This window comes from Capra hircus, chromosome 1, assembly GCF_001704415.2.
Source record: "Capra hircus breed San Clemente chromosome 1, ASM170441v1, whole genome shotgun sequence".
Classification (NCBI taxonomy): domain Eukaryota; kingdom Metazoa; phylum Chordata; class Mammalia; order Artiodactyla; family Bovidae; genus Capra; species Capra hircus.
In genome coordinates, this window is record NC_030808.1 from 107,081,143 (window position 1) to 107,103,540 (window position 22,398).

At 43.8% G+C, this 22,398-nt stretch overlaps 1 protein-coding gene across 5 annotated transcripts in view; it reads right to left on the reverse strand.

The window, feature by feature from the left end:
- The window catches only part of LOC102180704 (schwannomin-interacting protein 1), a 151,372-nt gene continuing 132,277 nt past the window's right edge, over positions 3,304-22,398 (reverse strand). For all 5 annotated transcript variants that reach the window (XM_018048329.1, XM_018048339.1, XM_018048345.1 and 2 more), the window contains 5 exons: positions 14,698-14,815; positions 12,639-12,836; positions 11,585-11,708; positions 8,970-9,063; positions 3,304-3,946 (listed from right to left, as the gene is read on the reverse strand). In XM_018048329.1, the coding sequence (XP_017903818.1) occupies positions 3,895-3,946; positions 8,970-9,063; positions 11,585-11,708; positions 12,639-12,836; positions 14,698-14,815 (586 nt within the window). In that variant the 3' untranslated portion in view covers positions 3,304-3,894. The remainder of the gene's footprint in view (positions 3,947-8,969; positions 9,064-11,584; positions 11,709-12,638; positions 12,837-14,697; positions 14,816-22,398) is intronic.

Below are 22,398 nucleotides of genomic sequence, written 5' to 3' on the forward strand. Positions count from 1 at the left end.
AGGTCTGTATGTACTGATTTGGAAGGGTGTCCAAGGATAAAGCTGGTTGCAAAGCACTGAGCTGTATGTGACCCCACCTTTGTATAACAAATCAAAACAAAACCAAAATGTGTGGATCCACCTGTACAGGTGCTGAGAAAGGTGTGTAAGAATACATTTGGAGTTGTCCATCAATATTTAGAGGAGGGAGGGGGTGCTGGAAGATTGAAGTGAATTTCTTCTTTAAGCATCTGCTTTATAAATGAATGATTAAGAAACAAGAAGAAAAAAAAAAAAGCCTACAAGGATGTGTTAAATCTCAAAACTGGTAAAATACAGAATGCCTCCTAAACCTATTGGATATCTACTGGGTGCCAGGGGCTTCCCAGGTGGCTCAGTGATAAAGAATCCTCCTGCCAATGCAGGAGGCCCAGGAGGTGCAGATTCAATCCCTGGGTTGGGAAGATACCCTGGAGGAGGAAATGCAACCCACTCCCGTATTCTTGCCTGGAGAATCCTTCGGACAGAGGAGCCTCGCAGGCTGCAGTCCAAGGTGTTGCAACGAGTCAGACATGACCGAGTGCACATGCACACACGTGCTGGGTACCAGTTATTTGATGGAGACTATTTTATTCAATCTTTAGAGTAACCCAAGAGATCCTATGTGCAGGAAGTAAACTAAGGTAACATAGAGCTTTAGTGACTTGCTTAACGTCTAATTACTGGGAAGACAGTGGAGTCAGCCTTGTGCCCAGTCCCTCTGTCCCCAGAATCCATGCATTCTCGCTTACACCTCTTTCTCTTAAAATTGGGAGGAGAGGCAGCCCAATTTTTAGGTCAGGAATTCTAGCATCTACCTAAGCCAGGTAAACTAGTAAGAGTCCTAGCTAATGCATGGAGGGGTGACCTAGAGCAGATAAGAATCCTTTCGGGAATAATCCCAGTCCTTGCTGAAAAAGCAAAGGACTGAACATTTTCAAAGAATCCTCTTGGAGGTGAGTCACTTGGTGACGTCTCTACCAGGGGTAGGGAAGTGTGACATGGGACACTGGTACAATTTCCTTTGAGGGTCTTCGGGTAGTGGGTGAAACTGCTCTACTTTCAGCTGGCTTTGCCCCCAGAAGTGTTTTGAAGGACCCCTGTGGGTGTAATCTTCTTTTTTTTAATTTACTTGTTTATTTAACTGTGCCAGGTGCTAGTTGCGGCATTTGAGCTCTAGTTCTCTGACCAGGGATTGAACCTGGGCCCCCTGCATTGGGAGCTGAGTTTAAGCCACTGGACCACCAGGCAAGTCCCTCTTCCTTCTCAAGTAAGGGGATCTTCAGTTATAATTATGGGCTTCTAACGACTGAAGGGTTTCAAGGCCATGAATTTCTTCAGAATGTATTTCAAGCCAGAGAGACTGCATTGCTTAAGACAAAGAAAGCTCACTTCTAAATTTTTATTGGAAAGGGCAGTTCTGACAAGGATTTAAAAAAAATGAAGATCGTCTTTCTTGGTGGGCCGAGTTTTAGTGTCAGGATTTCAGGTTGCAGGTGTCACTGTAGGAAGTTTTGGTCACTGCACCTCTCTCACTTGGGCCCAGGCATTTTTGTGGCACTCATCCTTGGTTGGCTTTCCCCCAGAGTTCCAAATTAATAGGAATATACTAATAGATACTAAAAATAATTTAAGAAAAGCTAAAAAGAAGGAAGTTCAAGGCCATGGTTCTTAACATTAGTGTCACAAAGGGAACTTGAATAAATCCTGATGCCCACGCCACATCCTGGACCAATTAAATCAGTGTCTGTGGAGGTGGGATGCAGGTGCCCATGGTTTCTGAAGTTCCCCAAGTGACTCCACTGTGCTGCTGAAGATGAGAACCACTGGCTTAGTGACTAATATCCTCACCCAGCTGGAGCAGCAAAGCTCCAGCAGCTATGCCTGGATTTTCAGGGCTGGGGTCACCTCAGGGGAGTGCTGAGCCAGTGCAGGGCTTTGGGGCTCATTAGAGACCTTGACGAAGGGAAGACTTGGGGCTCCACCTGCCAGCCCAGTGGTGAGCACCCTGCTCCACTCAACAGTCAACTCTCAAAAACCAAATATAATTATGGGCTGCATTATTTTTTTATTCCAAATGAAAATAAAATGGGCCTCTGATTGAGGCCCATAAAGAAATGATGAGTGTTTCAATGTTAAATGGCCTATTTTAATAAATAAGAAGGCTCTGAAACCTGGCAACTCTGAATTACTTAATACTTATCGGAATATTTTTGAAAAAGGAAAACGGAAACAGTGGATTAACCTTCTATCTTTGGATTAGATCATGGACCTTATAGTGAAAACAGGTGGTCTGTGGGTGGTTCTGGAATGCTGACTGCTCGTCTCTGCTTTAGTTTATGATTCTCTAACACCTACACGGACATTCGCTGATGACATTGATTTTCTGAAGTGTGTTAGTCGCTTAGCTGTGTCTGACTCTCTGTGACCTTATGGACTGTAGTCCGCCAGGCTCCTCTGTCCATAAAATTCTCCAAGCAAGAATATTGGAGTGAGTAGCCATCTCCTCTTCCAGGGGATCTTGCCAACTCAGGGATGGAACCTGGGTCTCCTGCATTGCAGGCAAATTCTTTACTGTTGGAGCCACTGAAACTACCTACTGAGGAACACTCTGTAACTGCGTTAGACTTGGCATTTTTCTTCAAGTGACCAAAAGAAGTGATCAAAATGTGAAAAATGGCACCAATTAGCTTGGGAAAAGTGTAAACGCAGGTGTCATTTGTTCATGCGGCAAATGCGGTTTTGGATGGTCACTGGCTCTGACAAGTCCAGCAGCTAGTAACTCATGCGTACGTGTTAGGTGCTTCAGTAGTGTCTGATTCTTTGTGACCCCATGAACTACAGCCCGAGAGGTTCCTCTGTCCATGGGATTCTCCAGGCAAGAACTGGAGTGGGTTGCCATTTCCTTCTCCAGGGGATCTTCCTGACCCAAGGATCACACCCACCTCTCTCTCTTACGTCTCCTGCATGGGCAGGCAGGTTCTTAACCATTGAGCCACAAGTGTTGAAATTACAACGGATAACTTTAAGCAGGAACAAACGTGCTGGCTCTGATGTTGATATTGCCTTCTTCGGACCACACACACGCACACACACTCACACACACTCACACACGGGCTCCCAACACTCCACAATCTTCCTGGCAATTCCCTGCATTGCCTGTTCTCTGGAGCCCTTTGTTTTTCGCTGATAAAGGCTTCCCAGCGGGGGATTTCAGTTGAGGAAGAGTGAAGACAGACATATATAGCCAGCGCAGGGCTTGCTAGTGAGCAAAAAGACATATCCTATGAAACAAAGTTTTAATCTTTATTTTACATATTTATACATAAAACTTTTAAGGAACCCTCTGAATCCAACAGAATGTTAATAGCACATCTAAAAATGAACTTCAGGTAGTCAACATTCACAAAATGTTGAAAACTGATTAAAATATACATATTACGGAGAGCTACAACTTCACTACGAGGCAGGCATGTATTTTTTGACTTGGATAGCACCGTCATTTACAGTTCTTCTTTAAAACTACAGTGAAGAATGACAGCAGTCAATGGTAAAATACTGCTCCAACTCATAATCTCTAAACAAATAAAAATAAAGTTAAAACTACCCTCTTTGATTAACCATGACTTGTGGTGGTGTAAGTACTATACATTTTTTTGTAACAATATTTTATTAAAATGCCTGATATTGAGTGGCACAGTAAAAAAATTAAAATAAATTAAGAAGCAAAGGCCAATCACTGGACGTTAAGCTTCAGACATTATCAATGACTAACACTGATATTTGTTTGTTTCTGTGCCACCTTTAGCAACAGCATTTTTACAACCACAGAAGCAAAAGAAAGTCTAGCTTGTCCTCTGGTTGGATGGCTTCTTTTCACTTTGCAGGCATTTTCTCGGCCAGGTGCTTCTGTTGACTCTCGGCATGTCTGTGGAATGAATAACACAATTATTTAACGCTGAGGAGGAAGATCCAAACTACTTTTCCACTGGCAGCTAAAACATCCTCCACAGTAAAATGATGGGAATCAAGAAACAGTACTTAATTCAAAAAAAGAGAAAAAAAGAAAAAGAAACAGTACTTAATTGAAATGAATGTGCCTTCTTTTGATTTTTTTCATGGCAAAGCTGCCTGGCATGCAGGATCTGACCAGGAATTGAACCCGGGGCCCCCTGCATTGGGAGCATGGTTTTAACCACTGGATCCCCAGGGAAGTCCCTAACTATGGATGGTGATGGATCTTAGTTGTCCAACCAGGGACTGAAGCTGTGCCCTCAGCAGTGAAAGGGTGGAGTCCTGACCACTAGACTGCCAGGGAATTCCCTTCAATTTTTATATTCTATGTATGATTCCTTTTATCTAGTAAGTCACTGGATTAGCCTGAGACGTGTAGATGCCATTTATCTTTGAGAAGAAAAGTGTCGTATTTAAAAACAAAAAGGGAAAATTAACTAGGATAATCTATTCAGCAAATGTTTAATATGGCCTTCTCTGTGCCAGGCACACTGCTTCTGGTGACGGGGATTTGGTGGTGAGCAGACAATGAACTCTTTGTTCTCGTGGGGCATATATTTCAACGGAAAGAGACAAGAAAGGAACAGACAGCAAACAAGGAGACAGCAGACAGAAAATAAGTGCTAAGCAAAAAAGTCAGAACAAGCTATTGTGACAGAAAGTTAACTGCATGACTACTTTATCTAAATATGCACAAAGAAGCAAATTTAAGTATTAACAAGGCTCCTGTTAATAATACAATAATCCAATATCATTCTTACAAAGGGTAGTAATGTCTTTAGAACAAATGATAGGCTTTGGTGGATGCAAAGAGTATGTGATACTCTCCCTCCCCTCAATTAGTCCTGGGTCAGTGAGGGTGGGGACAGGGCTGGGTCAACTTTCTTACTCATCAGGTCCTATCATGGACTGTGAGCCCAAAGGCGGCCAACCCAGCAGCTGGCCAGTGGAGATGGAGACAGGGGAATGGCCAAGCTGCTGATATCACTCAAATAGGCACTAATCAAACGTCTTCCGGGAGAGTGGTAGGGTCTGAAGGCTGCAAGAAATAAACATTTTGAAGGATGATCTCAGGAAATTATAAATTGGGTAAGAGAAAAGTTATCTAATGCTGTGCTTTCCAGCTGTAATCAAAGGTTCAGGGGCAATTTCTGTGTACTGCCTTGACTTGGGCAGTTAATGACATCAAGCGTAACTCACTGGTATTAATGATGCAGAATGTTTCACATCTATGGCACAGGGAAGACAAACCACAAATATTTTCAGAAAAGGGAAGTGACAGTAGTGTCCTTGCCACATGCAGCAGCCCACAAATAATATTCCCATATTCACTGAACACTAAAGGGACTCAGGAAAAAAGGTAACAATAGCACTGTATCCCCAAGAAAAATCATGCCTTTTAGCAGATCATCTTTTTAGGTGTGTAAAAGAATCTTGATTATTTTCATAAAGTAGCTCAAAGGCCTCACTTGAACAAACTGATAACCAGTGGCTAAGATTCCATGTAGCTAATTAAATTATGGTTCTTATAGTAGCTTTAAATATGTATCTCTTTGTCTGAGTGTGTTGTGCAAACCTACAACATGAGGTTTTCTGAGAGACAAGGAAAGAACAGATAGGTAATAGCTTCAGAAAATATTGAAAGTTGGGTGTTATTTTTGAGACATCCATACAAGGGTGAATTTCACTAAAATTTTAAACAAAGGAGGGAAAGAGTTTCAGTTTATAAAACTAAAAGGTTCTCATCAACTATTTATATGAAAGTCTTTAGTAGAATTAATTTCACTCAAGCCCTACAAGAACTCCTTTACATCAACAATCACTTTTGAGGACTTACTATGTGCTTGGCAGCCTCTGTCTGAGGCTCTGAGGACTCTGAAATGAACAAAAATAAGCATTGTGTCTAAAGCTGAAGATCTAATACTTTGGCCACCTGATGTGAAGAACTGACTCATTGGAAAAGACCCTGATGCTGGGAAAGATTGAAGGCAGGAGGACAAGGGGGCGACAGAGGATGAGATGGCTGGATGGCATCATGGAGTCAAAGGACACGAGTTTGAGCAAGCTCCGGGAGATAGCAGAGGTCAGGGAAGCCTGGTGTACTGCAGTCTATGGAGTCGCAAAGAGTTGGACATGATATAGCGACTGAATAACAACACAGCCAGGCTGGGAAAGACAGCAAACAAATATAACACAATATGATCAGGCCCCACTTGGGAGGAATGCAATGCTGCCAGAAGCACAAAGAGGGTCCTAGGTCAGTCTTGGGGGTTCAGGGAGCACTACTCCAAAGAAGTATCTCAACCTGTGGTTTTTGAATTAGGCCATGTATTGGAGTCATCAGGAAAGCTTTAAAAAACTTCGAATGCACAGAAGTCCCTGTCTCACAGAATAGTTAAATCAGAACCTTTGGGAGTGAGACCCAGGCATCAATATTTTAAAGGCTCCCCAGGTGATTCCAATGTGCAACTGAAATTGAGAACCATGGACCTGAACTGACACCTGAATGGTAGGAGCTGGACAGGTAAAGGGAGGTGAGCAGGGCTTCCTGGTGGCCATGCTCTCAGTCTCTGGGATCTGGCAGCAACATTCTGGCATGGCCACCTTTGGGGAAGTTGAAGTATATTTAGATTCCACCCCCCATGAGCAAAATTATATTTTTGCAGCCAGAAACGGACATAGAAACTACTCCCCACCTGCTCTTGTTTCAAGGGTTCCTCCAACACCTTTAAATAAGTGACTCCTCTCCTCTAAACCCCATGGTTCTGCCCTCCCTGTCTCCCACCATCATACCATCTGCAGTATAAACATAGTACAGTGCAGACCCAAGTAACAGCTGAACATTCTGAGGAAAGGGAGGGGCCTCTGAATGTCTTCTTTGCACCAAGGAGTGCCAGCACTGCTCTGAGGGACAGAGAAACTGTCCTCTGTTACCATTGGCAAGTCACAGAACTGATGAAAGGGTTTACATATTTTTCAGAAGATGCATGTCCTTGTACAGTTCACTACTGATTTCCCAGAATCTTTTTTTAAAAAATAATTTCATTTACTTATTAGCTGTGCTGGACCTTTTGTTACTGCTTGTGCTTCTGTCTAGCTGTGGGGAGCAGGGGTTACTCTTTAGTTGCCTCGTGCGGGCTTCTCATCATGGTGGCTTCTCTTATTGTGGAGCACAGGCTCTAGCGCACTCCTGATGCTGCTGCTAAGTCGCTTCAGTTGTGTCCGACTCTGTGCGACCCCATAGACGGCAGCCTACCAGGCTCCACCATAGGGCACTGGTCTGCAGTAATTGCGGCTCACGGGCTCTAGAGCAGAGGCTCAACACATGTGGCTCAGGGGCTTAGTTGCTCCGAGGCTCCTGGACCAGGGGTTGAACCCCCGGCTCCTGAATTGGCAGGTGGATTTCTTTACCTGTGGGCCACAAAGGAAGCCCCTGATTTCCCATAATCTTAACCCCTATATGCAAAGTTCTTAGCCAAAAAGGGAGGTGTCTTACAATTGCTGGTGCAGTGCCTGAATATATCTGTAGGGGGCAGTAACAATATTTGAGTGGTACCAGCTAAGAAGGTATGAGAAGACCTTCTGGTTTTTTGTGTGTTTTTGTTACGAGCAATGGCAATAACATCCAAAGCATACAAAACAGAGTGCTGCCCATAGGTCTTTAAAAACAAGCTTTAAACATAGTTCTGCAGTCTTCATTTTGTTACCTGAGCTATTTTTATAACACTGCATTTGGGAAAATATTTTACGCAGTGTCTCACACAGAGAAGAGGTCCCTGTGGTGAGTGCTGAGAGCATTGTCACTACATATGTTGTCAAGCTTCCCTTGGATGGTTCTGGATCACATGGTTAATTCCTTATGTTACTGTGACAAGCAGTTTTCTTTCTTTCTTTGGGAGCCTCTACTCTCTGAATACCATTTCTGGGATTAATAGTAATTGTTGCCTTGTGGCTTAAAGACTTCCTATAAACTGACTCAGAAAAGGTGTCATAAGACCGTAGGAATGCTCACAGTTTTTTCATGCACTTCACATACTTATTGTGAGAGGCTTTTCCACGAAGGAAATGACAAAGAAATGCAAGATCTTGACCAGCATTAGTCTAGCTTCCCTATTCCCCAGGGAAGGAGGCATTCTTTACCTCTTTACAGAGAGGGGGCCTGGAGCCAGGCCCAGCTATAAACTCAAGTCTTGGAGTCTCCCCATGCTGAGAGCAATCTGGTGGAAAGATGCTGTGGAAAGATGCCAGGGTCCTTGCCTTCTGGGCATGGCAGATGTCATCAGGAGTTGGGTCAGATAACAGCAAGTGCCACTTGGGGGCACCCACCATGTGCTGGAAGCATGCCAGCATGGAAGGGCTTAGGGACAACTCCCCAGAGGATGGTCCTTCAGAATAAATTTCTTAGGCCAGAACTGCTGACCAGATTGAGGTGGGGGTGTTCCAATGCACTGACAATCCATCACGAGGGGAGAATGGTTGAGAAGAAGCAAAGCATTTGGGTGGGAGCAGTTCTGGCTACTTGTACGCATGCTCAGTCACTCAACCATGGCCGACTCTTTGAGATCCGTGGACTGCTTCCCTCCATCTAAATAGCTGACACCAGCAGAGATTAGGTGAGTTACTCGTGAAAGTAAAGGAAGAAATTCTCGACAGCTCCATGTGTGTGTCAGTCTCTCAGTTGTGCCTGACTCTTTGCAACCCCATGGACTATAGCCCTCCAGGCTCCTCTGTCCATGGGATTCTCCAGGCAATAATACTGGCGTGGGTTGCCATTTCCTTCTCCAGGGGATCTTCCTGACCCAGGGATCAAACCCTCATCTCCTGTGTTGGCAGGCAGGTTCTTTACCACTAGCGCCACCTCACTCCTGCCTTAATTCTTAATTCTTAATTCATCCTGGGCTTCTTTCCTTCTTTGGGAAGGGTGAGGCTCCACTGACCTGGTCAAGTCCTCGATGTCCACCAGCATGGCGTCCTGCTCCGTGTGCAGCTCATCTCGGATAAGGAGCAGCTGGACCAGCTCTTCATTCAAGCCTGGGGTAAAGGAATAAGAGCAATAGAAGTAGATAAAGCTGCATCAAAGTCAGGATATGAAACTACGTATGGCCCATTGTATGTGTACCACACACACACACACATACACACACACACACTCACAAACAGCTAAACACAGTAGGAAAGTATTTTTGCTGAAATGTTAGGGTTCTCATTAGCTTCTCAGAAGCTTAGAAGTCACCCACTTGAGAGCGCTAGTTTGCCTACTGATAGACGTGTTGGAAAAAAAGGAGTATGAAGTAAATCCAGTTACATTCACATTAAAGTGGGAAAAGAAGTGGTTAGCTGTTAGGAAAGTAGCTTGTTAGAAGACGTGGGATTTTATTTTGAAGATATATAAAAAGTCTGGGGCATGTTGAGTTTTCCACTGTTCATCTTCAGGGGGCTCCAGCCACACTGAGAGCTGGAGGGGCCACCGCACCTGACGGGCACCACATTCTAATGCCCAACCGGAGAGGGAGGGGCCCAAGGATGCTCAAAGGTTACCTGGGGCCACGAGGAGGAGCAGCCCAACGTGCAGGCTGTTCAAAGAAAGAGTAACATCTAAAGATGTGGGAGAACGAAATATGAAAGACCTGAAGAAATAACGCCTGGTGTCCAGGCAACAGGTGCTGAGGAAAAGACTTCCTAGGATTTATACTGGGAATACAATAGATGGAAACATGGCTCGTCTTCCTGAAATCTGTGCACTGGGTTAATCTGGCTTCTGCCATTGGAAAATATAAACAATCCCGGGGCTGCTTCTCGCTTTTTCCCCTCATACTGACTTAGAACAAAAGCTTCTAGGTCTGAACACGTGGACACGTGGGGAGAGCATTCATTTGGCAAGAGCTCTACGCCCAGCAACAAAAGAAAGGACGAGGGTACTCAGCAAGATCCTCCTTGAAAATGCTGGATTCGGACCTGAAATGATGCATTTACCTGCCTTTAGTTTAGATTTGCTTCCAATTTTAAAAAGAGAGAAAAAAAATCATACAAAGAAATCTAAAACTTCCTCTACTCCTGAAAAGGACTAGCTGGCAATGTTATTATTTAAGTCTAAGGAAGATATTTCGATGGTAAGAGATCAGAAAGCCTTTTAAATCCTTCAAAGGAAAATGCTCCTAGTAATTTATTCTCAACGAAAATTAAAATGTAGTAGAACTTCAAAAAAAATCCTATGAATCTATAGTTTCCTAATTAAAATGTAAATCTTTTCTTTTGATTTTAAAATACTGAAGGTATTGGGTTAAGAGGTTAAGACTCCTTGCTTGCACTGCTGTGGCTGTGAGTTTGGCCCCTCGTTGGGGAACTAAGATCCCTCATGCTGCCTGGTGTGGTTGCCCCACCTCCCCAAAATACTGAAGGTATTAAGTTGCCACTGCACCTTTTCTTTTTTTCTAGTGAGTTCTTAGGGCAGCCTTCTATATTGGCATAGCACATGGGAAGGTCTTTTCTATATGAAGTTTAAAATTTTTTATTATGGACATTTTCAAAGTGATATAAAAACAAAGAGACTTGTTTAATGAATCCCCTTGCCCTATGCATCCAATCAGCTTCAAAAATAATCAACTCCTGGCCAGTCGTAACTGACCTTTCTCTCCTTCTCCAGTGAGGTCATTTTAAAGTGATTTCAGACATCCTATTGTTTCATACATAAATGCTTCAGGATGCATCTCTAAAGACAGGGCTCTTTTTTTTTTTAATTAACATAACCATAATGCCTTTATTGTACCTGAATAAGTCAATACATCTTTAATAAAACATTTAGTCAGTGTTTGAATTTCCCCACTTGGTTCCCAAATGCTTTTTTATAGTTGGTTTGCATGGGCTGGCATGGCTCTTAGGTGGTTTTAATCTATCAGCCATGGACTTTATGGACTCATATGTTTCAAGGCTGGAGCGTTGAGAGTTCATCCGGACTCAGCAAGATGCCCTAGTGACTGTGCTCTCTCTGTTACTGGCCCAGCACGCGCCCTTCTCTGCAAAACCAGCTGAGTGAATGCCACTCACTCACCACAACTCCCTGCACACTTCCGGTAGAGGTCCTTCTTTATTCTGGGGGTAAAAGGCCCACTCCTTCTCACCCTAAAATTTTCACCTATAGGTCCTATACACTTTCGCCACCTGAAGTCCCACAACAGAAGCTGTATTGGATCTGATGAGCTAAAATAAATGTATATACAAATAAAGCTGAGCATATAATTGTATATGTATAATGCATATACAAATATATATAAATATAATAAAAGACCTGGAACTACTAAACTGTATTCTACAAACAGGTGTTGTGACCCAAGTATACGCCAGGCACTGTGCTAGAAGCTGGGGATTTCAGATGAATAAAAAGAACCTTTAATCTCTGTGAAAGTTTCTCAACATTTTATAGGGAAAAAACAAAGGAAAAAAGAGAGCATTGATTCTCTTCCTTTCCTTGCAAGGACATAGGAGGACCCCAAGGAAACGTGCTATCCCATATTTAACACTTCAAATCCCATTTTCCAGAGTATCTTACACTTACTTTCTATCTGGGAATGGAGATCATTGACTATCACTTGTAGCTGCCCAATAGTCATGTCTCTCAGGTCAGCGGGCTTTAAACTTCTTTTCATCAAGCATTCGCTTATATGAGGCAAGTGCGGCAGCTGAAGACACAAAGGGAAGAAACAGAGATGAGAGCAGAGCAGTAAGCATACTGAATACAGGACCGAGTTTTCTCCTAAAAAACGCACCTTCATTCACCCGCTTCAGGGTCCTCACTGAGAAGCTTTCCCTGTCTGACTTTTCCAATGCAAGGCCCTCCATTCACACATCACACATTCTCAAATGTTGTCAGCATCATAATGGGACACGACTCAAATCAAAAGCTTTTGGACTGGTCTACAACTTAGCCAATAATTAGATCCACAAATGAATTACCAGGGAGCTCAAGCAGCATCAGTTACATAGATTAAATGACTAAGATCCATTATTTATTAATTTATAGCATGCTACAAGCACTGTGCCACTGTGCCAAGCACTACACACTTTTTCCACTGAATTCTCACAATCATGCTCTGACACAGGTGTTATTATTATCCCCATTTTGTAGATGAGAAAACTGAGACTTGCCCAGAGCCCCACAGTAGATCAATGGCAGGGCTCGTCTTAAGCTCCAAAGGCCAGGACCTTTATCCACCGTATCATACTGTCTTCACTCAACAGTAGGAACAAAGAGTTAAAGCAATAGTGAGTTTGCCACAGCAACGGGTTCTTAAACTGAGACCGCTTTAAAGGAATTAAAATATTCTCACAACAGCTAATACTGCCCCGAAGACACAGAGTAGATATGAATGGGGAGCAAAGTTTATGTTTGTGAAATCTGTAGCTTATGCATCCTTCTGTGATACAGTAGGAAGGAAAAAGAAACAGACTTAAAAATTTCTCAATGACGTTTTACACAGTGCCTTCTAGAAACCCAAGTTTGCATAACTCTGGGAAAGGACTGTCAGCCTCAACCATTTGCAGCCACCACTAGCCAGCCAGCCACCACACGCAAGCCCCCAGTCAGTTGCGTTTCGGCGCTCGCTGCTTACGAGATCAGCAACGGGAGACTTCTTCCTGTTCTGTTTTTCCACTTCTACTTGCATTTTGGCCATTGGTTTGGCCATGGCAAGGGCCATTTTGGCTTCGGCTTGCAATTTCTTCTGCCTTGTGAGGAAATCCATGTCATCCAGGGATTCGGATTCTTCTTCAGTAGTGTCTCTATCTGAATAGGAAGAGCTCTGTTTGCTCTGTGAAGGGAAAAAAAAAAAACAGCACCTGAGCTTTGTGTGCTGGGTACCACCTGTGAGGATGGACTATAGCCTTCCCTGAGCCCTCTCTCAACGCAGCCAAGAGTCCCCTCCATCAACACAACTCAACTCTTGATTTGATCTGTACCAATCACAAATAACTTTTATTGAATGATTATTTATTTACCATTAGCATTTAGTGGGTCAGGAAATTCCCCTGGAGGAGGGCATGGCAACCCACTCCAGTATTCTTGCCTGGAGAATCCCATGGGAGGCTACAGTCCAGGAGGTCAAAAAGAGTCAGACAGGACAGAAGCAGCTTAGCACACAGCATTTAATGGAAATAATGTGCTAGCATTGTTCTGAGTTCTTTGCATATTATTTTTTGCATTTATTTTCTACTTTACATTTAATAATTGTATTTCAATATGATTACTTTTTACCTTTTTAATTAATTTTCATTGGCATATAGTTCCTTTACAATGTGGTGATTTTTGCTGTACAGCAAAGTGAATCAGGTATATATGTGTGTTTGTTTATATATATATATTGCGACACCATGGGCTGTAGCCTGCCAGTCTTCTCCATCCATGGGCAAGAATCCTGGAGTGGGTTGTCATTTCCTTCTCCAGGGGATCTTCCTGACCCAGACATCTGACCTTTGTCTCCAGCTTGGCAAGCGGACTCTTTACCACTGAGCCACCAGGGAAACTCCGTAAGGAAAAGTAAGCAGTGCTTAACTCACATTATCTTGCTGGTTTTTCTGAGCGGTATCTTTTAAGTGCCTCCCACCCCCTGTCAGGACTCTATCCCCTGTCTTTTAAAATGTGTCCACTGCTAGTCTATGCTCATATTTCTAAGACCAATGGGGAAGGAATGGTATATAGCACATTTTCTATTTTTTAATTTACCGCATGCAATTCTTTTTTTAAAATCAATTTTTATTGGCATATAGTTGCTTTACAACATTGTGTCAGTTTCTGCCCTATAGCAAAGTGAATCAGCGATATGTTTACATATATCCCCTCCTTTTCGGATTCCTTTTCCATTTAGGTCACCATGGAGCAGTGAGTAGAGTTCCTTGTGCTATACAGTAGGTTCTCATTAGTTATCTATTTCACACCTAGTAGTGTATATATATCAACCCCAATCTCCCAATTCATCACCCCCTCTTTCTCCTTTCCCCTCCAGCATCCAGATGTTCTCTACATCTGTGTCTCTATTTCTGTGTTGCAATAAGATAGTCGATACCATTTTTCTAGATTCCACATATATGTGTTAATAATATATGATATTTGTTTTTCTCTTTCTGACTGCTTCAGTCTTATGACAGTCTCTAGGTCCATCCATGTCTCTGCAAACGGCACCATTTCATTCCCTTTTATAACATATTTTCTTTTATAATTTTTAGGGTCTATGTGATTTTCCTGATGATTTAATATGAAAGTAGTTGCTAACTTTAACAAAATTTATGTGTCCTCAGAGCACAGTTTTAAGTTTTCAATCACTCAAATTTTAGGAGCATCTCTCGTTCAGAAGGGCTTCCTCAATGGCTCAGACAATAAAGAATCTCCTGCAGTGCAGGAGACCGGAAGATCCCCTGGAGAAGGCAATGGCCACCCACTCCTGTATTCTCGCCTGGAGAATCCCATGGACGGAGGAGCCTGGTGGGCTACATACAGTCCACGGGGTTGCAAAGAATCAGACACGACTGAGTGACGTTCACACTTCACATGTTAAGAAACGTCGTGAGACATCTCGTTTTAAATCTCTGCAATGTTAGTTCCTGATCAACAACAGAAAAGAAGCTAAGTGACCAGGAAAGCACACTCTGAACCTCAGTGGCAGCTCGGAGACTCACCATGGGAGACAAGGGGGTGTCCAGGCTGGTTTCGGTCTTGCTGTCATCAGCATCGCTGTCCTTATCACTGCCGCTGTCGTTGACAAAGCAAATCTGCAGGTTCATCCCACTTTGCAGGCTGGGCAGAAGCAAATAGAACACTAATTCCACTCGGCTATTTGTTACCCGGCAGCATCCTCAAACAGTCTGGTTTTGCTAGAGAAAGTACTTTAATGTGTTCTTCACGGGGAGCAGTGAGTGATCAATATTATGCCTAGTTCATAAATGGTAACTTTTACTAGAGGATAAGAAAGATACATTGATAAACAGTAAGGTGATAACTTTTAACTCCTATTGTAGTAGCTTTTTTCCACACAGAAATTCATGTTGTTTGAAAACTAATTTCAAGCCACATTATAGCACCTGGCACAATACCAAACACATAGTTGGTACACGATAAAAACGTGTTGAGACACTGAGTTTACATTTTTGTCGATGAAGATGAATGGATCCTCAGCCAAACAGGGCTGCCTGGTGTCATCTAATGTCCTGCCCCACGGGGACAATCCAAAGATGCTCATTAAAGCCAGCATCCCGGGGCGAGAGCTCTCAGAAAAAAAGACTCCTTTTTTTTTTGCCTCAAATAGAAAAAGGTCAGCTATCAGACGAGTTGATCTTTGCATCTCTCACTGTGACAATAATGCCAAAGCTGATTTGGTGTTAGGAAAATATTATTTGAGGCAGTTGCCAAAAGTCTACTGAGGGAGCTCATTTATGTCATTAAGGAAAAAAAAACAAAAAAAACACACACCAGAGGTTCACCCTAGAGAAACTTAAGGAAGCTTCCAACCTAGTTATAAAGGCACAACGCTGGAACACAGCAAGGCTCTGCAGACCACCTGGCGCACCGAGCCTCAGAGGCAGAGATGTCTTGGGAGTTCATTATGTTTGTGGCGAATCCCGGAAGCTCCAGGAGGGATGTTTCTGGAAATGTGGTCACAAAGGGCCGCCAGGCTGTGTTTCTGCCACACACACAGCCAGGCTGAGGATCCAACTCTGTGTCCTAATGCTCATCTGAAGGCGAACACGTTTCATGACTGTTGACAACAAAGAGTTTTTCAAGAAGCACTTTCTGTTTTCTATTTGAGGCAAAAAGAAGCATCCCTGGGGTCTCCAGCCTGTGTGTAAGCTTTGAGAAAGAAAAAGCAGAAGGAAACTCCTTAAGCAGCAGGGGGTCCTAAGGAGGGTAGTGTAAGCCAGGTTTAGAACAGTGGATGCTGAATCTGCTCTGGCATTACTGTCACACTGAGAGACGCAAAGATCAACTCGTCTGATAGCTGACATTTGCATTTTAAAAAAATTCCAGTGGGTACGGATGCTCTGTACAAAATGCTCAGATGACTCACTGAAAGCACTTGTTTGATTGAAAACAATACAGAAGTCAGAAAAAGTACTGATTTAACACAGGCACCACTGTTACGTGTATGTACTGCCACCTGTTGTTAACTTCGGTGATTACTGAGAGTTCCAACTTATTTCCCCAGGAAGGAAATGCAGCCTTTCTCTCAGTAGGTCCAATTCTGTTGCTCCCCACCTTCCTGTGCAGGCCAGCAGAGTCAGGCCCAGGGCTGGCTGCACAAGGTGACAGGTTCTTCTGTGATCAGCTGAGGGTGCTTGGAATCAGCAGGACTTAGGTTTGAATTCTCACTTCATTCCCTAAGCACAATACTCAATCTGTATCCTCATCTGTAAAACAGGGTGTATAATTCAGTACTTTGTAAGAAGGAAGCTCCAACACTTTGGCCACCTGATGCAAAGGGCTGACTCACTGGATAAGACTGGGATGCTGGGAAAGATTGAAGGCAGGAGGAGAAGGGGATGACAGAGGACGAGATGGTTGGATGGCATCACCGACTCAAAAGGACATGCGTTGGTGGACTCAATGGATTCAAACAAACACTAAGAGATAGTGGAGCACAGGGAATCCTGGCGTGGTGCAGTCTGTGGGGTCGCAGAGGGTTGGACATGACTGAACAATAGAAAGATTGAAGGCAGGAGGAGAAGGGGACCACAGAGGATGAGATGGTTGGATGGCATCACCGACTCAATGGACATGAGTGAGTAAACTCTGGGAGTTGGTGATGGACAGGGAGGCCTGGCATGCTGCAGTCCATGGGGTCGCAAAGAGTTGGACACGACTGAGTGACTGAACTGAACTGAGTGACAGAACAACAAAGAAAGATGAGAGGATTTAGCTCAGAGCTGGCATAGGACAGGTGCTTTGTACGCAGTCATCCTCCTCTCTACTTTCTGAAAGCCTACACAAAGGAACACAGGATTTTAAAGGTGATGCGACTTTGTAAAGAGGCCCTTGAAGTCACATATTTGAACACCTGGCCTGTCACGGCAATTCCTGATACACAACTGACTCTCTGAGAGTGTCCTGAGCTGACTTGAACTGTTAGGCAGCTTGAACATTTATTGAGATGGAACTTGTCTCCTTTCAATTTTCTTCCATTAGAATATTTTTTTTCTGGAGTAATCTAATATGTACAGGTTACCCTTTGATCCCATATAAATTAAGCTTTAAAATTCATTGTTTGTAGTTGGTAAAAAATTTTTAAAAAGTCAACCATTTTTAACAATAAAACTCAAGATCCATGGATTGGACAATAGTGGGAGATAAAAGTGCAAATTAAAAACAGACATATTTTAAAATAAAGACATTTCAAATTAAACCTAATTTGAATCTAGAGTTATATCAGTTCAGTTCAGTTCAGTCACTCAGTCCTGTCCGACTCTTTGCAACCCCATGAATTGCAGCACGCCAGGCCTCCCTGTCCATCACCATCTCCTGGAATTTCCTCAAACTCATGTCCATCGAGTCGGTTATCATGCCATCTAGCCATCTCATCTTCTGTTGTCCCCTTCTCCTCCTGCCCCCAATCCCTCCCAGCATCAGAGTCTTTTCCAATGAGTCAACTCTTCGCATGAGGTGGCGAAAGTATTGGAGTTTCAGCTTTAGCATCAGTCCTTCCAATGAATACCCAGGACTGATCTACTTTAGAATCATATATATTTCCTATTTATAGAATAAAGTCTTGAAGAGAAGATGATACTACATAAACAGATTATAAACACACAAAATTACTGATAATAACATTGCAAAATAAAGTTTAAAACATCCAAAGAAATATATTTCATTCTGAAGAAAGCTTGATCATAAATTCTGATGTTTTGCCCCCAAAATGACCTTTGTGCTAAGGACCTAGACCTAAATCAACCATCCCACACAGCGTTTCTAACTCAGGAAAGGCAAAGGAAAAAAACAGGGAAGGATTTAGTAGTTGGAGCAAAGTGAAAAAAACACCTCAGGTAGAAATTCAGAAAATCGCCTTAGTAACACATTATCACCGTGGGAAATTGCGCAGACCTTCTTACAGGGCGAGCCTTATAATTCCTTGTAGCGGTAATCATCAAGAATGTTACTCTCAGGAAAAGGAAATTATATGACACAGCAGCTAATAGTTCAGCGGGGATTTTAGTAAAGACATCTTAAAACAGACTCAGGTTTCAAGGAGGATTTGTTTGCCTTCAGCCTTTAAGCAGGTTTAAGATGAAGGCAGCTTTTAGGAAGACTCGACCGCAGCTCCCAAGCAGCGGCTGGGCTGTAGGGTGAGTGGGCTCCCCTGGTGCTGCTGAGGGTCTCTGGGCTGCAGGGTCGGGGACCATGACCCCTGTCTGGGGCCCCTTCCCACCTTGGGGAGGCATGGCCGCCCTGAGGCTCTTCCTCTGGCCGCCTGGAGCCCAGGCCTCTGTCCTTCCCACTACTGTGGAGCCTCACTCACAACAAGGCTACACAGTCTTGGGAGATTCCAGCAGTTGGGGGGCTAATTTGCCTGGATCTCTCCAGCACAGTCTGAGGTGAAAACAAAACTCCGTCCTCTTCTTGTTAATTAGTGTATAATTGAAAGCATCCAATTCGAGGTTACTTGATGTTTGGAGTGGTGCTTGGCAGACTGCTACGTGCAAAAAGCTGCTTGACATGTGTCTTGCCTTGGATTTGATTTCTGGAAGGTCTGTGTCCTGGTCACCCCAGGAACTGCTTCTCCTTATGCCATAAACAACCACACTGTTGCCCAGGGTTACTGACAGGGAGCCAAGCGCCTGAGAAGGGGCTGTCCTAGATGAAGAAGGCCCAGAAATGCAAAGAAATAAAAAGACTAAGTGTGTCTTCTGGACGTCTCTGTGACTTCATGTGGCTTTTTGAGTGCCAGTTCCTATCACCCAGAATTAGGAAGGCATCTAGTTGAGAGGCTGTTCAGCCTCAGTGTCCTCTTGGCATTTATAGTGAGGGAAACTGTTACTTGGGGCTTCCTGGGTGGCTCAATGGTAAAGAATCTGCCTGTAATTCAGGAGACTCAGGTTCGATCCCTGAGGGTTGGGAAGATCCCCTGGAGGAGGGCATGGCAACCCACTCCAGAATTCTGCCCTGGAGAATCCCTGTGGTCAGAGGAGCCTGGCGGTCTATAGTTCATGGGGCTTCAAACAGTCCAACATGACTGAGTGACTAAGCATGGCATAGCATTTACATATATAGGGCTTCCCAGGTGGCTAAGTGGAAAGAATTCCCCTGTAGTGCAGCAGACCTGGGTTCAATCGCTGGGTCAGGAAGATCCCCTGGAGGAGGGCATGGCAACCCACTCCAGTATTCTTGCCTGGAGAATCCCATGGACAGAGGAGCCTGGTGGGCTACAATCCATGAGGTTGCAAAGACTTGGACATGACTGAAGTGACTAAGCAGCAGCAAACTGTTACTCAGAAAATGTTTGCACTGATTTCTCACTACCATCACCAGACGTATTATGAAAAAACACACAGAACTGAGAGAATGATGGCGTAGCAAAGATCTTACCTCCTAAGAAACCTAGCTATCTGGTGATAACATTTGGTAGAAAGATAATACTTTTTTTCTTTTCACAATACAAGGAAAAAGCCAGTTTACTCCCTGGAAGAAGTGATGGCTGGTCCTAAAGTCTGCTGTGATTCTACTGGGGGCAGCAGCATTGGAAACCCAGCCTTTGTTCTGGCCTTGGGTTTCGATGACTGAGAGTGGGCTGATGTGATGGCCAGCTCCAAAACCCAGAACTAATTTGGTGTTTCTTGATTTTAGAAACAGGAATCTCCCAGCACCAGCTGAAACTGCCCGCATTCACACAGAAATGTTTAAGATTCTTTGGTGCTATACCCTACACCACTCCTGAAACTTCACTTGGACAGCTGCATTAAGTGTGAGTTTAAAAGTATGTTCACTACTTTCTTGCCCTGGGTTGAACAACCATCTATGGATTACGGGCAAGCTGTGCTCAGTCACTCAGTCATGTCCAACTCTTTGCGACCCTAGGGACTGCAGCCCGCCAGGCTCCTCTGTCCATGAGATCTTCCAGGCAAGAATACTGCAGTGGGTTGCCATTTCCCTCTCCAGGGATGGGCAAGACAGGGGTTACTTAAAGAACTCAGATAACTTGCCCCCGATCTGTGACAGCCTGATTATTAAAATGTCCCAATTCTCCTCTTCCCTCTGTCTGGTCCCTCTGTAATAAGATTGTGGCTTCTCCATCCAGAGGTAGAGTCTATTTCCTGATCCCTGGGCTGCCCTTCTGATCTGCTATGGCCAACAGCATGCAGAGGAAGTGATGGCGTTAGCGTTCTGAGTTTCCCCCTGCAGGGAAAGCTGCCACTGCCCAGGTCCAGCTCGGCCTGCTGGCAGAAGACAGACTTTGCAGCACAGAGCTCAACTGGCAATCGTCCCAACTGAGGCCCCAGGCACCTGAGAGAGCTCAGTGAAGAGCAGTAGAGGCACCTTGCCAACCCATAGCTGACCACAGACCAGGAGGAAGCCCCATGTGAACCCAGGTCTGACCAGCAGTAGAAATCAATGCTTATCATCTGACGCCACTGATGTGGGTGGGTTTTTATTATATATCATCACTGTGGCAGCAGATAACTGGTGAAAGGTTACAAAGCAAGAGACTACAGGCTGTACCTCCAATGGCCTTTCCCCCATACTGCACTTAATCTCAGGTGTGGATTTATCAAGTCTTGCCTGTGATGGCGATATAATTTTAAGCGCATATACCTCCCGTTGTTGTTTTTTGTTTAGTTGCTAAATCGTGTCCGACTCTTTTGTGATCCCATTGTCTGCAGCCCACCATGCTCCTTTGTCCATGAGATTTCCCAAGCAAGAATACTGGAGCAGGTGGTCATTCTCTTCTCCAGGGGATCTTCCTGACCCCTGGAGCAAACCCGAGTCTCCTGCATTGGCCTGCAGATTGTTTACGGCTGAGCCAGCAGGGAAGCCCATGTATTAATCCTGTAGTTGCCCATAATTTCAAGGCAACTGTATGGTTTCCTTAAGAAACAGAGTAAAAGGGAACTTCAAAACGCCTAGGCATTTCAAACATGCATTGCTCACCTTCTGTCCAAAACCACTGTGGTTATGAGAGCCTCTGGCTTTGCTGTTACTCATTGCTCAGTATGTGAGCAATCCCAGACTAGCAATCCCAACTAGTCTGTGGCTGGGCTGTTAAAATATATTACCTTTATTTATTTTAATGGATCTTTGATGCATTATTCAAAGGCTTTCTACATAAAGCCTTTCTATATTTGCTGTTGTATGAGAATTTCAAAGGAGATAGACTATAAAATGTATGCTGTAATTAACCAAGGATAGCTGTAAACACGTTTCACTTTTCTAAGAATTTGTCATGAAGAAGGAGTGGGGGAACACCTGAGGTCTGGGTAAGTTTTAGATACACAGGGTATATGATGGTGTCTATACAGGATGCACTGAGGTGGGTTAAAATGAAGTGCTGCTAGGGACTTCCCTGGAGGCCCAGTGGTTAAGACTTGGAACTCCCACTGCAGGTGGCATGGGTTTGATCTCTGGTCTGGGAACTTGATGCTTTTGAACTTGGTGTTGGGAAAGACTCTTGAGAGTCCCTTGGACAGCAAGGAGATCCAACCAGTCCATCCTAAAGGAGATCAGCCCTGAATATTCATTGGAAGGACTGATGCTGAAGCTGAAACTCCAATACTTTGGCCACCTGATTCGAAGAACTGATTCATTTGAAAAGACCCTGATGCTGGGAAAGATTGAGGGCAGGAGGAGAAGGGGACGACAGAGGATGAGGTGGTTGGATGGCATCAGTGACTCAATGGACATGTGTCTGAGTAAGCTCCGGGAATTGGTGATGGACAGGGAAGCCTGGGGTGCTGCAGTCCATGGTTTTACAAAGAGTCGGACAGGACTGAGCGACTGAACTGACCTGAACTGGGAACTAACATTCTGCGTGCCATGCAGCATGACCAAAAAAACCAGGAAAAAATTGTGAAACACCTTTCCCATTTCCCAAACCTTGCTCTTCTCTCTTCTTTTCCCTACTGACTCTTTCATATTGACATTTACCATGAGATTTACAGAATTACTATTCAGAAAAAGAAAGGCAAAGTTTCTGTTTCCCAATGTTTGTTATTGTGAAAGTATACTATTTCTTATTTTACTTTAGTGGGACTGTGTTAACTTCCTTTTGCTAAAGACTGTGTAACGCATGGGGTGATCATTTGACTTTTAAAAAATTTAAAATTGAAGTATAGTTGCTGTACAATATTATATGTTACAGGTGTGCAATACAGTGATTCACAATTTTTAAAGGTTATACT